A 17,840-nucleotide genomic window follows, 5' to 3' on the forward strand; every position below is an offset into this window, starting at 1 on the left:
GGAAGATGTATAAATGGCTTATCTGAGGTCCACAAAAATCCCTCAGGGGAAGGACAAAGTGAAAATGTGATGTTTTTACCTCAAAGTCCAGGTACTCTTCCCTATGCTTGTACTCTTCTTGGTCCTTGCTTTTGGTCCTGCGGTCTATGTGTAGGGTAGAGCGCAGTTCCTGGAGATCAGCAGAAATGGCTCGAAATCGTGTCTCGTGAGACTTAAGCTGCTCCTCCTATTATCATAATGAAGAAAAAAGCCACATTAGAAGAATGACATTTCTTTTGTTAATATATTAAAAACTCAAGTATATTATTTAAAAAACATGGAATTATTAAAAAGTAAAAATAATTAAGCAGTAATGCTGTTTTTAAAAACATAAATATTTGAAAAACGTTTGTATCCAAAAATCAACATCACCAACTGTAACATATCAGGCTCAGGGAGAGCAGAGGGATCCATATGCAGAGATTTATTAGAAGCAAAAGGGTGAATATCACAGAGTCGTAAGCCAACCAATAAGTCCAGGATCAAAAACCAAGAAAACACTCGAAACAGGCAATCAATTCCAAAACACAAATCCAAGAGAGTAAACCGTATAACAAGGCAGATAATCCAAAATCAAGGCAAGACACAACAATGGGAAAATGCTAAGAATTGTAGGCCAGGCAAACAATACTTTGCAATGAACAAAGGGAATCAGGCTTCTTAAATAGGAAGTAGAAACCATGTGACAGGAACAGAGGTTAAAATTCAGAATACGGATGAGGGTGCTCTATGGAGGTTAGAAGGGAAACCTCAGGTTGGAATATTACAGAATCCCCCCCCATAGCTGGGCTATGAGGGTGATCCCTATAAAAGTCATTGAGGAGAGAAGGGTCAAGGATATTATCGGTGGGAACCCAGGAATGTTCCTCTGGCCCATATCCCTCACAGTCCACTAAACATTGTAGTTGCCTTCCTCTACTTCTTTTCCTCTACTTATTTCCTTGACCAGAAAAGCGGGGCTTCCATACATTTCTAGTGGTGGTGGTGGTGGTAGGGGTTCTGTATAGGTTGCAGGGTAAGCGGGCTTGAGAAGAAAAACATAGAACGTGGGTGAGATTCTGATTGAAGCAGGGAGTTGGAGACAATATGCGACAGGGCTTATCATTTTGATGATTTTAAATGGGCCAGTGAATTTAGGACTTAGTTTCTCGCAGGGAAGGCAAATCTTGAGATCTCTGGTAGAAAGTCAGACCCTTTGACCAGGTTGCAATGATGGGGCTGCTTGTCGCCTGCGATCAGCATTGGTCCGTTGTCATCGGATAGCTCATTGAAATCGTTCGCTGTGTCTTAACCAGGTGTCCACTGGTTGAAGATTGGCCAGGGTGTCCCGAACTAAGTAATGTGGTAATCCACTGAATAACTTTAGTGCGTTGGTTTTCAGGCACAAAGAGTTTACCTGCAGAGCAGTCAGTGGGATTTATGCCAGGTTGTTGGGATTTCTCGATGCCCGTCATGATATCCCACCTAATCAGTGCAACAATTATAGAAGGGTCTAGAATGCAGGAGTTGGAAAGGTTCACTTGAGCCTTTTCGTAAATACGTGATAAGGCATCAGCCTTGCCTTTCTTGCTTCCAGGTTGATATGTGACAGTAAAGTTGAATCTTGTAAAGAAAAATGACCATCTTGCTTGACGAGGATTTAAACGTTTGGAGGAATGGATGTATTCTAAGTTCTTGTGATCAGTGAGTACAGAGATCAGTGGAAATTTGGCCCCCTCTAACCAGTGTCTCCATTCTTCTAATGTGGATTTTGATGGATAATAGTTCCTTGTCTCCAACGTGGTAGTTCAGTTCGGCTAGGGACAGTTTGCAGGAATAGAAAGCACAGGGGGGAAGCTTGGCTGTATCACCATCCTTTTGTGAAAGTATGGCTCCAGTTCCAGTGTCAGAACTGGAGACTCCAGTTCCAAGATGCCTGCCATTTTGTTTATTTAGACTGCATGTGGATGACCTGGCTAAATCCCTGCTCAACGAGATATGTTGTTGGAAAAGCAAGAATCAGCAGCCTGATCTTTTGCCAGAGAGCCGGATACCACTGGGCATATCTGACCCACATGCTGCACCAGCCAGAGGTGCGAAAAATAGCCTGGGCTTCGTCGTTGCACTGGATGTCGACAAGATGCTTCTGAATAGCGGGCTCGCATTCGATTACATCCGTTTGAAAGGGCTGCACAACCCAACTGGGAACATCCAGCCCGATCTCACGGGAAAACGTACAAATTCTACAAAGTGGCTTATTCGTACGAATTAATACGACCTGACTCGTACGAATTAGTACGATTTTTGCAAAATCGTACATATTTGACGAATTGGCCAATTCGTATGAATTCATACGAATGACCTACCCCTGACCCCGCCCCTAAACCTACCCATCACGTGGGTTTAGACAAATCGTACAAATTCGTATGAGTGAGGTCGTACGAATTAGTACGAATTAGCCAACTTTTTATCATTCGTACGAATTCGTACGAATTGGTCGTGAGATAGCGTTGGAACATCGAGGTTAAGGAGGTCCCTGAAGCGGATCTCCATGTCGACCTTAACCATCCTCAGGTGGTCAGTGTAAACTAGGAGGAGGTGATCGGTAAGAGCCTCAGACACCTCTAATGAGTATTATTTTACAGTTCAATTGTTCTCTTATCTCCATTAATATTTTTAGACTATCTGAATTTTAATTAGTTGTTTTATTGCTTATTATTCTACTAAAATGTTAATTTATATTTATAAGGTAATGTGTGCTATAGGTCTGTATTTTCAGACTCAATATAATCACACAAAATAATAAACATTGCAATGGTATTCATGGAAATAAAATATATTAGGCTAATTATAATAATAGTGGGCCTGTTATATCTATTTAGTGTTGTTTCTGGACAAAAAGATCACCTTGGCCATCTGTGGGAAATGAGCAAACTGCCTCCTGCCTATACTCTGCCTGTAGAGATCTAGCCTGGAGGTGAGACTGTGGATAACAGCCTTGGATTTGACCAGAGTGATGTCATTTCCTTGGAGCTTTAATGTGACTTCATTCATTTTCTCAAAAAATCTGCGAGGTACATGATGTTGCAGCGGCTGGATGACACCTTTTCCCAGAGAGCTCCATCAACCTCCTCCAGGAACTCAACGATGCTGTCAAACAGCTCACAAAAACGAGCAAGGCAGTTTCCCTTTGAGAGCCAGTGGACATCAGTATGGAGAAGAAGCCGCTCGAAAGTCTCATCAATTTCCTGTCGGAACAGTCTGTCATTCAGTGCATGGGCTTTTATTTTGTTTATTGCTCTGACTGCAACATGTAGAGACTCGTGGAGAACTGGATTGTTGCATTTGGCCAAAAGATTGTGGCGGTGCAAAACACGGTGGGCTGTGAGGATATGCGGCACCTGCTCCTTCAGCACAGCGGTGAACCCACGGTACCTGCCAACCATAGCGGGGGCACAATCAGTGGCACATGCGAGGATGTTAGAGATGGGAATTGATTTCTCCTGTAGATAAGCAGAAAGCGTGTTAAAAATGGTCTGGCCCTTGGTATCGTTTTCCAGATATTTAGAAAACAAAAATTCCTCTGCCATCTCGTGACTGTTTGAGGCCCTATAACGGACATAGGCCATCAGCAGAGCGTTGTTGTCAGCGGTGGTTGTCTCGTCCAGCTGAAGGCTGAATGGAGAGTCCCCCAGGATGGCACATAGCTGCTCCTCTGTATCTGCACCCATTTCATTTATCCTGCGTGCCACGGAGTCATTGCTGAGAGGGATGGATTTCAGTACCTGTGTGGGATCTCGCTCCATCACGGTAGAGATTACCTCTTTGATGGCCGGAAGAACCAACTTTTCTCCAATTGTGAACGGCTGTCCACATTTGACGATCAGCAGGGAGATTTTATATGACGACCCACTATCATTTTGGCTGGTATTCTTAGCGAAGAGACTGCTGATGGTTCTCCTACCGTGTTGCTCTTTTAAGGCCTGGAAGAACGGGCGGTCCTTATCTGCCTTGTCTGGGTGGATCTTCATAAGGTGCTCCTTCAGACGTGAAGGTTTCATGGCTCCATTTGAAAAAACTTGTTCACATAGTAAACACATTGGAAGCTGTGCATTGGTGGAAGAAGGTATGAAACCATAATTAAGGTATTCAATGGAATACTGTCTGCATTTTTTTCTTGTTTGGTGGCACCATTTTGCTCAATTGTTTTTATGATAGTGTATTTGCCCGCGCAAAAGTAGACAAATCATTTTTTTTAAATGTGGACTGTGATTTTGAACTGATACAGTAAGTGACTAAATGTCACAGAGGCTATTATGTATGGAAGACTAGGAATGCAGGATTTGTTGTGACACCTTATAAACTGAAAGAATAAGGAATAGCATAAATCAATTTAATTAAAACATAAAAATGTAAATGAATAAATCATTTTAAAATGGACAAATGAGTAGACGTTTAAAATTGTTGTGCAATTCTTGTTTTAAGTTAAATGTTTGATTATTCATGTTAAATGTAAAAACGTTAAATAAAATAGAACAATACATAAAAAAATAGTAGGCCTATATTAAAAATAAATAGACATATGAGACTGTTTATTCCCATATTTAAAACATTTAAACATTTAAAAACATTTTGGCAGTTTTTTTTTTCTTTATCCATTTGAAAATCTTGTTAAAATATGCTATTATAAACTCGTAGGGGCAACAAATGAACTTCCTACTCTCTCCCATGCCAATCAAAGTAGATATAAGATGGGCTGTCATTGGACAGTAAAAACGACCATAGGCTATAGACCTTATGCGCCAGAGAAACAAGGGGGCCGCCATCTTTAGAATATTGTCTTTTAACTTCCGTTTTTGCGTTCGCTCTGTATATTTCTATGGCGCTGCTGTCCAGGAGTAATTAGCGTTTGAAGTGGATTTACTTAATGCAAAGTTAACGAAAGTTATCATAAGGACTGTAATGTTTAAAGCAGATGACTTAACAAATGTCAGTCGACCGGGAAGATTTTAAAACGAGCCGTTCATTCATAAACATGCAACATCGCTGTGAAAATACAGACCGGAAGTCAAAAGACAACGAGCGCAGTGCTGAAAAGGGGCGGGGCTACATAAGGTCTATACGGTCATTAAATCGGTAATGGTAATCGGTAAACACATAGGCTATGAACAATTAAATTATTATTGTATTATTAATTATTTTTAACTATCTTGAAACTATCCAAGCAGCGTTTCGTGCTCAGATGTGACAGCGGAATTAATACATTACCAAAATGTGATTACAGAATGTAAATTATCCATCAAATAGTCATTTTCTCCTTACAGTCTTGCGAGTTAACAATAATGCCTGACCAGTAAATTACTTGGTGAACAAATAAAACATTTTGGCATTAGGCATTGGCATTAGTTAATGCCTAAAAATGTAAACGTTTTACCTAATAAATAGAATTTAGTTTAATTAATAAAAAAAATTGTCGCCGGAGTGAATGGGAACATGATTTATTGAAAATATTTGAAAATATATAAGTGGTTCTTAAGTCAATATTTTTTTAATGGCTTGTCAACTTTCCATTCCTCCGCTGCGTGATTCTAGTCAGCGCTGGATTCTAGCCACCACCGGATTGTTGTCAGTGCGAAACACATTTTTGAGCACCGGAATACTGATTCTTGTCAGCGCTGGATTCTAGTCAGTGCTTGAGCGCTGGTCTATGACTGGAAAAGTCGTTGCAAAAGAAATGATACGTAGCTTTCATGTCGCATTAAACTGGTAGATTTTAGAATGTTGTAGGCAATTATTTTGCATGTGATTACATGTTTAATCTTGTCTTGCCTGGATCTTTGGTGTAAATTCATGAACGCCCCCCATGAACACCTGAATGCCCCCCTTTCAAAAATCTTGCTTCTTGTTCTCTGAAAGCCCCCATTGAGAACCACTACCTTAGGTTAAGCTTGGTAAAAATCTTGGCAGATCTCAATTGTTCTAGAGCTGCTGGTACTAGGGTGGAAAGGGTAAGGGGTTTTTGAGTAATGTTGTTAAAAATCGAGCGCAGCGTTAGTTCAGGAACCCTCCCGCCCTCACCACTATTAGTATCAAGCATATTATTGTGCACCTTCTAGCTGTTGTCTTCTTTTGTTTCAGATTACCAAGGCTTTCAAGTCCTATCTGTCATGGACATCATTGGGGTTCCCCCATTAGGAACCATACCGCCAAAGATAAATTGTGTTTAATAAACTCAAGTAACCTGCCAAAGTGGTCCTGTCTGAACCTTGATAATCAATGCATGGTCTGAGACCTCCGTCCTTTATCTCTATAAATAAAAACCCTGCTGCAGTGGGGGAGGTGGAGGGTGTGATGAAGCCAGACTTGAGTGCATCTTTAATGTATTCCTTCATAGCCTTAGTTTCAGGTATAGACAAGGGGTATACTTTGCTCTTGGGTGGGTTAGTGCCTGGTAGAAGATCGATGGTGCAGTCCCATGTTCAGTGAGGAGGAAGTTGTGAAGCTTTTTGAGGCTTCTGAGAGATCTTGATAACACTTTGGGAGGATAAGTTTGATTGAGTTTGGGGCTTTCAATTTGAGTACTGCAGCATTGTAATTTTGTAGAATTTTGTAGTTCTCCTTCAGTGGAGGGCTAACCAAGGATAGCCAAGAACGATGGGGTTCCTAGGAGACTGAATGATATAAAAGTAATTGTTCTTTGTCCAGTAATCCCAATTGCAGTTGAATGGCAGCAGTGATGGCTTGAACTATGCCATTTCCAATGGGTTTGTCATCAATAGCAGTGATTCGGATGGGGGGTTGCAGAGTAACGTAGGATTCATGGGTCTTTCTACTAGACCAGCATCAATGAATTTGGCAGCAGCTCCCGAGTCGACTAACGCTGAGGCAGCGAAGGAGAACATTTTAAAAATAATTGTGACTGGAATCAGTAGAGAGTGATTTTCAATAGGGGGAAAATCATGGATTCTCATGGATTCTCCCACTGACATCGTTGGCGTTCCATAGTGGTGAGACGTGAACGACCGATAACCATGGGTGTGTCTTCTCGAGGGACAGTTTCAGGCATGGTAGTATGTACATGAAGTGCTAGAGTAAGACGAGGGTTATTGTAATCGAGTAACGGATCGAGACGGATTGATAGCTGAACAAACTTGTTGAGTTCTAGGCCTTCATCCTTGCAGGCAAGTTCAACTTGTTGTTCGGGATTTAATCCTTCTTTATTTAAAAGAGTATGGAAAGTCAGAGCATATTCAACTGCAGTCTGCTCACATTGTTTCAGATGTTGTAACTAAACACCAGTTTCTCGCCCTCCTGCTGGGTATTTAAAGACTTCTCGAAAGTTTTCAATGAATAAGGTATTCAAAGACTTCTCGAAAGTTTTCGAAGAATAAGCCATAATTGTTGCAAAGTCCTTTGTCATTACCTCAGTCCCGAGCTTTACCAGTGAGCAAGGTAATAATGAATATGATCTTCGTTTCATTAGCATACTTTCTAGGATGTTGTGTCATGAAAAGATTAAACACTGATCAGGTGAACCTTCAAAACTTTTCAGGTAGAGCCATTCACAGTGAAGAGTGAGTAGTAGGTGGATTGTCTACCTGTTGAGTATCTGATTGTCGTAGATGCGCACAGAGGTAGGCGTACATTTCCTTATTTTCCTTCTGGAGCTGCAGCAGTTGTTGTTGTTGCTCCTTTAATACCTCCGCTTGGTATGCTACAGGTGACTAAAATGTTAGTATCTCTGCTGGATTGATGTTGGGCAAAGTATTCTGTAACATAGCAGACTCAGGGAGAGCAGAGGGATCCATATGCAGAGATTTATTAGAAACAAAAGGGTGGATCACAGAGTCGTAAGCCAACCAATAAAGTCCAGGGTCAAAAACCAAGAAAACAGTCCAAGCAGGCAATCAAATCCAAAACACAAATCCAAGAGAGTAAACGGTATAACAAGGCAGATAATCCAAAATCAAGGCAAGACACAACAATGGGAAAACGCTCAGAATTGCAGACCAGGCAAACAATACTTCGCAAATGAACAAAGGGAATCAGGCTCCTTAAATAGGAAGGAGAAACAATGTGACTACAACAGAGGATAGAGTTCACTATACGGGAGAGGGCAGCCTCTGGTGGTTAGGAGGGGGACCAGGTTACACCAACATGCAAAAATATGCAAGAAAAATAAAACAAAACCGTAAATGATATCAGAGAAGACCCCTGAGAGGACCCTCATGACTGTGTGACAAGGTTAATAAGTCTCTTAAAATATTTAAAATCTAAATTTAAAAACAAAAAAATATTTGTCATTCAAAGTCATTCAATTTAAACTTTTGGTGAAAATTTCATAAATGTTTTTCAAACATGAATGCAAAGAGTACATTTCTGAACCTAAATATAGGGGCAGTCACGCTAGCAAACCTGCAGCTTTAAAGTTTGTGTTCTTTTAATTCAGCTAAGTGGTCACGTCATGATGACATATCAATATTCTATTCGTCACACATCTGATACAAATTCATAGCTTCACCAAACTTGAACTTTGGAACTCAGTAAAATGCAATAACTTGCAAGCTTGCGTTTCCATCATTCGCATGCGTATGTATGGAAGTGAATAGAATGAAAAGTGTAGTGTGACTGCCCCTTCAGAGAGAGAAGTGTCTGTTACCTGTGAGAGCTTGGTGTTTGAGCCCGGCAGAAGAGTACGGCTAAACTTCTTTTGGGAGCCAATGGCTGCTGGGAAGGGAGGGGCAGAGAACATGGCGGCCACTATGTTGATGCGTGTGATCCAGGACTGCATTTGCTCTGCATTGCTAGGGGTGAAAGGCAGGCGCAGGTCAAACAGAGGGCAGAAAAATGACAGAATTCAGAAGGTGAAACAATATCAGAATTTTTGTATGCTCAAAGAAACTGCACACAGCCTGGAAAACTGAGCAATTAGCAGGCGGCTTTTAGCAGAAGAGATTGAGTGGAACAGATGGAGCAGAATGAGAGAGAGAGTTTTAGTATGTGTATCTGGGACAGACAGAATAGCTGAGAAGGATCTATCCTCTTGGGAGATACACATCGAGTCATTCATCTGTGATGAGAACACTTTGACATTGGCGTTACCAGCCCTGCATGTAATCAACAACGAGCCAGTGTATTGGGTGAGCTCAGGTGTTTGTGTGCGTGTTTGAAGGAGATTCACTGTGTATTTCTCTGCTGTCCTATTTCCAAAAGATAAAGCAACACGAGCTTTCTATGAGGCTTCTGCTCAAAGTGACAGTGTAAGTTATGCGAAAGTTGTAAAAAGTTCTATAGATTATCATATGATCATTTAAAAAAAAATTATTTACCTTTAATTTATGAATTACCATACAAAAGTTTAGGGTCAGTACTTTTTTAAATGTTTTTTTAAAAGTCTCTTTTACTTACCCAGGCTGCATTTATTTGATCAAAGATACAATAAAAACATTAAGGCGAAATATTATTACAATTTAAAATAACCATTTTGCTATTTTAATATTATCCTTAAAAAAAATCATTCTAATATGCTCAAAAATGTCTTCTTATTATTAATGTTTATCAATTAAAACAGTTTTTGCTGATTCATATTTTTTTGTGGAAACCATGATACAGTATCACATTTAAAAGTTTTTGGTATGTAAGAGTTTTATTTTATTTTTAAATGTAAATGATTTCATTATTAAAATCTAAATTTTTCATCAATTAAATGTAGACTTTTATTCAGCCAGGGTGCATTTAAATGATCAAAAGTGAAAGTAAAGACATTTATAATGCTACAAAAGATTTCTATTTCAAATAAATGCTATTGGTTTGAACTGTTTACTAATGGAATCCCGAAAGAATGTATATGTGTATACACATATGTATACATTCCATATATAAAATAATAGCACCAATAATAATTGATAATTGAGCAGCAACTCAGCATATTAGATTTGTAAAGGATCATGTGACACTGAAGACTAGAGGAATGATGCTGAAAATTTAGCTTTGCAATCACAGGAATAAATTACATTTTAAAATATATTAAAATAGAAAAAAATGGTTTAAAATACAAAATATTTCACAATATTACTGTTCTTACTGTATTGTTGATTAACTAAATGCAGCCTTATGTTTAAACCTTTTTTAAACATAAGAAAATGTTACCGATCACAAACTGTTGAATGGCTGTGTGTGTATATAATTATTATTTTCGTCACACTACAATAAATACTTTTTTGCCCCTATTAATGGTATTAAAAGCTTAAAAATATAAAATCTTGTTTCAAATTTTGTGGTGAATCACCCTTATAATAGAAATAAGGTAAGTTTACTTACGGGGCCTGGAAGAGAAAGACTCTCCAGTCAGCAGTGCGAAGGTAAAACACATTGGGTCGCTTGCTATAGTCTGCTGCCCGCATGGCTAAAGAATGATGGATTGATACTGCATTCTTCAAGTCCTCATCCGACAGCTGCTTATCTGGACGATATTCATCCTGCAGACCAATCGCAAAGAAGAGGAAAATCACAAATCTTGTTTTTTTTAGGTTTTTTTACAAATAATACCTGTACGGAAACCACAAAGAACTATGGTTCACACAGCACAAGAAATCACTGAGAAAAATGTACCTTTTGCAGGTAAAGAATCAGTCCTTTAAGGATGACATAAAATGTTTTCCATCCTCTTTTACCTCTTGGAGCTAAAAGAACAATACACAGTCAAACTTAACATAATTAAAGTTTTAAGAATAAGTATTTTGTTTAAACAAGATAAAATAACTTACTTACAGTTACTTAATTAGCAAAAGTTAATAAGACTTGTTTTTAGAGATAATTTTTGAATGAAGTTTATTTTTTCTTACCCTACTGGCAAATCATGTTATATTTATGATTGAAAACATGAAAGAAAAAACTTTAATAGGGTAAAATAACTTCAAGATATACTCTTGAAAACAAGTCTTAATATTTTTTTCTATAATTCATAGCTTCTTAGTTAAATGCATGTTGTTCTGAGATATTTATATATTTTTATTTATATATTTGATATATTTTTTACAGAAAAATAACAAAATAAAATATTCACTCATTTTCTAAACTACAATCATTTAAATTAAGGCTGTAATAAATACACTAATACATTAATAGATGAAATAAAAGGCTCAAGCTGTATTTGAGGGAAGGCTTACTCTTTTTGCCATCAGCATCAGCATGAACTTTCCGCACGAGAAAGCCAGTGTTGTAGACCTGAGCGCTGGACTGCTGTGCAACACTGACGAGGGGGTTTCCTCCACTGTTGATCCGCTTCATAGTGTGCGATGCTGAGTCTGTCCTGCCGTCCAGCTCAGAGAAAGATTTGCGCAGTTCTTCCTCATCGCTGTAGAGTATGCAAACAAGAGCATTATTATGAAAAGTAGTTTGCATTCTCACCTTTACCCAAAAGGTCTTTTATGCACTGAAAAATTCTCTGACTTTCAACATTTGGTGAGGTAACAAATCCCCATCCTACCTCAATGTTTGTGTATTGTGCATTCAAAGTCACTGACAGAAATTAAACTGCATCTTCATTGCCTAGTACTTGGCACAGTTTTTTTTTTTTTATCTACAGTACATGCAACTAGCTGAGTGGCAGCTGTGCAGAGAGTGCGGTTAGACACTCTGGAAAGCCCCTGAGGCCTGGACCGCTAAACATTCCTCTCTAAATGCTACGGTGTACAGCACAGAGCCTTTTCCTTCACATGATAATGCTCTCATCTGTTGCTTAGTAACTGCTGGCCTCAACACTGGTAACCAAGAGAGCCAGCTCAGAAGATGGAGCACCATGAGAGACGGAGGCAGAAAGAGCAGCCACAAAAAAAAAAAATGGTGAATGACGTGCATTGATTCATTCGGTGAATGATGGCCTTTAGCTGAGAATCACACGATGCTAAATGAAAGTGCAATGAAGTGAATCAAACTCAGAAATGAAGGGAGAGTGAAACAGGGAAATATAGAGAGCGGAGGGATAAAGCGTGGGGACGTTGGGATGGATGAAGATCAAAAGAAACTGCTGCTGAATGTAAGAGAATAAAACAATCACTTGTGCTTTTCTCCTTCACACATAAACAAGGGTACTGCAGAATCCCTTCAGGAGCGAACGCAGTGTACATGGGAGTGAGTATGTGTGAGAGAAAAAGAGAGAGGGCTGTGTTTGAGTCTGCACATTAGCCAGTCAAAGATTTCAACCTGTAATTATGAAGAGGCAACTGGTAGTAACCATGGCAACAAAATAAAGAAAGTCGAAAGTAAGGGCTTAGGGCATCAAATAGCTCAGGCCAGGTCATAAATACACATGGAAGAAATGGTTCTATTATAGAAAAAAAAAAGGATTCCATATAGAACCGTTTTACAAGGGGGTCAATGAAAAGAACGTTATTGGATTCCTTTATAGCGTGGTGAAAAGGTTCTAAATAAAATTGGAACCTTTTAAGAGTTCCAAAGATCTTAATATTAAGACTTGTTTCTTCTAGTTTACACAGTTATTAAATCTAGCAAAGTTTTTTATATTTTAAATTATAAAAAAATGTAATGTACAACATTTTTAACACTGTACTTTGTATTATATTACCATGGAATGAATAATAATGAAAAAAATAAAAAAAGTCAACACTGCTGCAAAGGTGTTTCTAAAGCAATGGCTGATGAAGTGGTGGAAAATTTGACACTGTTCTTTCTTCTGAATGCCGTAATCATTCTCTATTGTTTTTCTCTCTCTTTTGGAAAGTCATGAAAATGCAAAAATTTAACTAGCTGTAGTCTCCCATTCACGGCTATAGGAATTTACCCAACTATCATGACTTCAGCTTCTGAGAATCCCGGAAATTAAAAAGTGTCCATTGCCACAGCATTACAAGAATATCAAAATGAAACAGTTATTACTATACGACACTAAAATAAATACCAAGTGGTTTTACCACTGGGAAAAAATAATGGCATGGAAATGGTAAAGAAAAAATGGTATGGGAAAAAAAAAAGTATTTATTAGAGCCTAAAGAATAATTTCCTTTTTATCTTTAATGTTAAAACGTTCTTCTTTTTTTCCACAGAACCTTTTTGAGTAAAGAGTTATTTGGAGTCGAGTAAAGAACCCTTATGAACCTATTTTTCTAAGAGTGCACCTAAAAAGCACATCTGACTGAAGAAATGAAAAGGCCTTTTGAGCAGCTAAAATATTGTATAATGGGCTTACACCATTTTTAAATCAATAACACTTTTAAAGGCATTACATTATTTTCAAATGTTTGGGATGATACTGGATAAGGATAAGTTGCTCTTGAATCTGATGCACTGAAAAAGAGCCACTAGGAAAAACATTAGACTTACATTGTCCACTGCAGCTTTTCATTTTTGATAGAGTTGTAGAGAGCCTGTTAAAAGAGAAAAACAACAATTAAATCACACAACCCCATCAACAGTTTTGCTCTGTGCGTGCATATGAGAGCGTGCGCTCAAACATCCCACTGATGTGTCTAAAAATAGCAAGTGAAAGTTAACAATACCCATGAACCAGAAACAGGTTGCAGACTATACTTTTTTGCATGTAGCATTTTGGTTCAAACGTCATGGAAACACAACCCAACCATCATTAGAAGGAAGAAGGAAAAATTAGCTTATAATTTCTCTGACTGCAAAAGATCTAAGTTTCCATTGGCAGGTCCTGTAGTTAACTAGTGTTACCCTTTCCTTTTTTTTGCGGGTTTGTGGGTGGTTTTGGCCGTCTTGAACCTTGCCGAGCAGATCAGGGAAGGCCAGGGGCTTTAAGGAACGTGAGCGAGGGGCTTTGGTGTAACGAAACGGGTCCATCACGCTGAAGTCCCGTCCACACCGCACTGAACACAGGGAGCGAGAGCGGACACGGCCAGTTGAGTGAATACTGTTTACACCAATCATGATTTTTGGTAGATATGGGATCCAGAGATGAGGAAACAGTACAAAGAAGGCTTTAAAATCAAACAATGTTCAAGTAAACTAAATGAAGTCCTCATTCACTTGATGTCTTTCCTCTACCAATAGAATCCAAACCTACGGGGTGATCAGGAGAAACGAGTTCAAAGAGCATGTAGAATGATACAGTGGCAAAATCAAAGTCTTTGGCAGTGGCGAAGCTCTTTGCGAAATCCTTAAGGGTGTCACATGGGAATCAGGGATTCTGTAGTGACTCTTGCATTATGGATCCATTCCTATTCATTATGCATGTAAAAACATTGCTGGGCCACTGCAAATCCACCAGCGCCATTTTGCATAAAACTTTCTGCTTTGACTGAAAGATCGAAGACGATCAAGGAAGAGGATCTGCGCTTAACATCCAGTTGTTTCCTCGTATACATCCTCGAGTTCATCACATCTACACGTGTTCACCAACGCACGCTGACACGCTGACAGGTGCGGTGCAGATGGCTCGCGAGGACCGCAATGTTGGAAGGAGATAAGTGGAGAGAAGAGGACAGATGGAGGGATATGAACATCATTGAAGCAAATGCATGAGATAAACACACATGGGCTCATGCAGGGAACAGACTGAGAGGGTCTGACTTCCACCCACTCTCAAACTGGCATCCCAAAAAACTGTGACGTCACCTAGCGTCCCCCTCTGGGACGGAAAAATAGACACAAGACGTGTAAGAGACAGAAGGACGAGACTAGAGCAGGAAATCAGCAAAGAAACAAGATGATCCTGTTGCTTTGTGCAGTTTTCTCTATTCCATGTCAAATGGTTGAATGTATTAGAAGTTGTCCACAATTCTCTTTCATCCTTTCTATTTTTTTCCCCTTCCTTTTTTGAGCTTGTGTCCTTACGCCTGTTATCCAATTGGAAGATTCTTTCACACCTGATTGTTTTTCCCTTTCACAAAACACAGCTTTGCTTCACGGCTGTAGGAACAATAGAGGTTTGGCGTCCGAGTCCTGCGCTCTCTTTTCTTCTTCTCCTCAGTCTTTTTCCTCCTCCGTGATGCAGATAAAAAATGGGCTGTGCGGTGAGAATGAGATCTTGTGAGCGAGGAGTGCTCACCCTCCCTTCTCTCTCTTGCATTCACAATCTCGCCCGATCTCTTTCACTGTCTCTCTCGCGCTCTGCTTCTCAATTGATGTACCCGTCTCCCAGAGTGACTGACAAATCACGGTACATGAATGTTCGATGATTCCAGCCTCCCAAGAATGTCAATCAGTTTTCAGGCTCTCGAACGTGCGAATCCTCACACGCGCTACATGTCACTGCCATACTCACTCATTTTCCATGCACATAATGTAGAAAAGGTCTGTTGTAACTTGATAATAAGCAATTAACCTGTTGCTCTCATTTATTATCACGTAAATTATGATAACGAGTATGCCAGCACAGAAAATCATAATAAACCCCTGGAGTTATTTTAAATGTTGACTTTATTGTATTGGCTAGGAATACAACTAATAAATAACATGAATAATTATCAATGCATACTTTTTTTTTATATATATAACTTTTCAAATTGATAAATAGACACTTAAAATGGTTTATTTAAATTATGAAAATATACAAATGAGTTAAATGTGACAATAAATAATTAATTGATAAATAATTTTTATATGCAACATTGCATAAAGCTTGTTCAAATTGCTGTTCTTTGTCCATTTGGCATATACGTTACAAAATTTAATTGGGCAGTTCACACATGGGAGCAGCCAATAAAAAATAAGAATTACACAATAACAAGCCACTGGGGATCATGTTGAAGCAGAGGAAAGATAGTATATCAGTTTGGTTGGTATGGTTTCTCCTGTCATTTGGATCCTTGTTGCAGCTTGTTTTCTCTCCCTGTGTCTGTCACAGACAGCTCTGGGACACTGGGCATCCCATAGTCTGAGTCTAACTTTATTCAAACGTGACCTGCTTTCATTTGGCCATGTCAGAGCACAAGAAGGACTCTATGTGTCCATTAAAGCAGACAGAGATCCCAGTAGTTGAGACTGTACAAGCACCTGGGGTATCCCACAGTAAAGCCTGAATTGAAAGATACAGCTTTGACAAGCCAACCACATCTTGCAAATGGAATACATCAATGTTTTTTTGTGCAATGGCTGCTTCAACATATATGATGCCTGAAGGACTGTAATGAAGAAGCTGAAGCTTGGTTACATTTTCTATGATATAGTTCCAGTCTAAGATGGTAACTGGCCAATACAATGTTCCATTAGTGATAAAATACACAATACATTACTAGTTATTATGTGTATTAACTAACAACAAACATTGGCTCTCTAATAATTGCGTGGATTATTCGTATTTATACGCACAGGAGAACTTCTCACGAAAAAAAATCTGCCTAATCCATAACACATTCGTTGTTCTTAACATTGTTCATCCGTGAATGAATTTGGAGTAATCTAAATGAGCGACCACATGCCCGATGTTGGAAATGTACACAAAACATGCCCAAAACATGTCCATATAAGGGTTCTCCGTACACCCCTTCCATTCATTGCCTTTCCAACATTCTGCTAAAGTGTTTCAGAAAAAGTTAAAGATCAAACTTTAGAACAGCATCTCAAACTGTTCGCTGCTGAAAGTACAAGTGTAGTGACCAGTGGGAGGAGCATAATTCTGTTTGCAGTGATGCACATACTCAATCTCAAACTGGGAGATAACAAAGAAGGAAATTATACTGTTCACACAATTGAGTGAAAGAACAGAAACATAATTTACAAACTAAAAAAGAGGGAACAAAAGACAGAAAGAGGAACAGGAGAGAGAGAGAGAATGAGCAATTTGTAACGCATTTATGATAATACCATGACAAAACCTTCATTTCAGTGAGAAGCCGTGTGGCAGCCAAATTCCCATCTGTCCTCCATGCCACCCCTGCTGTTGCTGGCATAAAGACAGACTTCACACAGGTTTTTCACGGCCGTTAACTGTCATGAACCACACAGGCACTGAGAGCCTAACCTGTTGGCTTGCAGACATCTCTCTCAGCTGCCATCTCTATCGGTGCTATATTTAACTCTAAAACCTGTTGTAACATCAAGCAGACAGAGATGAAAAAGAGTGTCAAGAGAACAGAATTATGAGAAGGAATATCCAAGTAGCTAAATACTTCACACCCATAGCCTAGTTAGACAGATTAACTGTCTTTACCCGACAACTGCGTGGCCTTCACACCCTCACATAGTGGTAGGAGGAAAGAAACCAGGAGAAGGAAGACCAGAGCTAAGAAGAGAGAAGGATGCCATTTGTCAGGCAAGGGCTGAGATAATGGGGATTATATAGATATGGAAATAACCTCAACAGACAGGGCTAAGTACAGTTCAGCAGAGTAAGTTTTTTTGCAGATTATAGGGTGAAACAAAGAGCAAGATGGCAGATAGTTAAATGGCTAGAGTGAGAGAGAGTGCACAGAAAAAAACAGTGAGGGGGTGGGAGGTGATGGAATAGTGCGAGGCACAGAGTGAGAGGGCGGAGGAGAGAACGAGGGATGAGCGACACACACACAGAGAGAGAGAGAGAAAGCCAGAGGAGAGAGAGAGAGAGAGTAGGAGGACCAAACGCTTGAAAGGCTCCCCGTGATTTTAAAGCACATATCAGCAGAGTGGTTCAGGTGCGGTCATCATGTGGCTATTATTCTTGTGCAGCCTGGCCTGTAATCCAAGCAAAGGGACTAAAATAGACAAACCCTAAGCACCAGCACACTGGAGCACAGGAAGTTCATTGACATCAGCTGCTTACATTTTAACAGTTTAAAAGTTAATCTTGTAGCTATGCTATGGTCTGTAATAATGGTTCTGTCACAACTTAAGTGTACAGATGAGTTGTACATTTCTCCAAAAAT

General features: G+C 39.3%; 1 protein-coding gene across 1 annotated transcript in view; it reads right to left on the reverse strand.

Annotated features, from left to right (window-relative positions):
• The window catches only part of psda (pleckstrin and Sec7 domain containing a), a 36,135-nt gene that overhangs the window by 3,678 nt on the left and 14,617 nt on the right, over positions 1 to 17,840 (reverse strand). Inside the window, exons 11-16 of the mRNA XM_082154098.1 lie at positions 13,360 to 13,403; positions 11,187 to 11,374; positions 10,630 to 10,700; positions 10,339 to 10,496; positions 8,678 to 8,822; positions 80 to 226 (exon numbers count right to left, since the gene is read on the reverse strand). Coding sequence (XP_082010224.1) covers positions 80 to 226; positions 8,678 to 8,822; positions 10,339 to 10,496; positions 10,630 to 10,700; positions 11,187 to 11,374; positions 13,360 to 13,403 — 753 coding nt within the window. The remainder of the gene's footprint in view (positions 1 to 79; positions 227 to 8,677; positions 8,823 to 10,338; positions 10,497 to 10,629; positions 10,701 to 11,186; positions 11,375 to 13,359; positions 13,404 to 17,840) is intronic.

The sequence above is a fragment of the Leuciscus leuciscus genome, assembly GCF_965113295.1.
Source record: "Leuciscus leuciscus genome assembly, chromosome: 22".
Lineage (NCBI taxonomy): Eukaryota > Metazoa > Chordata > Actinopteri > Cypriniformes > Leuciscidae > Leuciscus > Leuciscus leuciscus.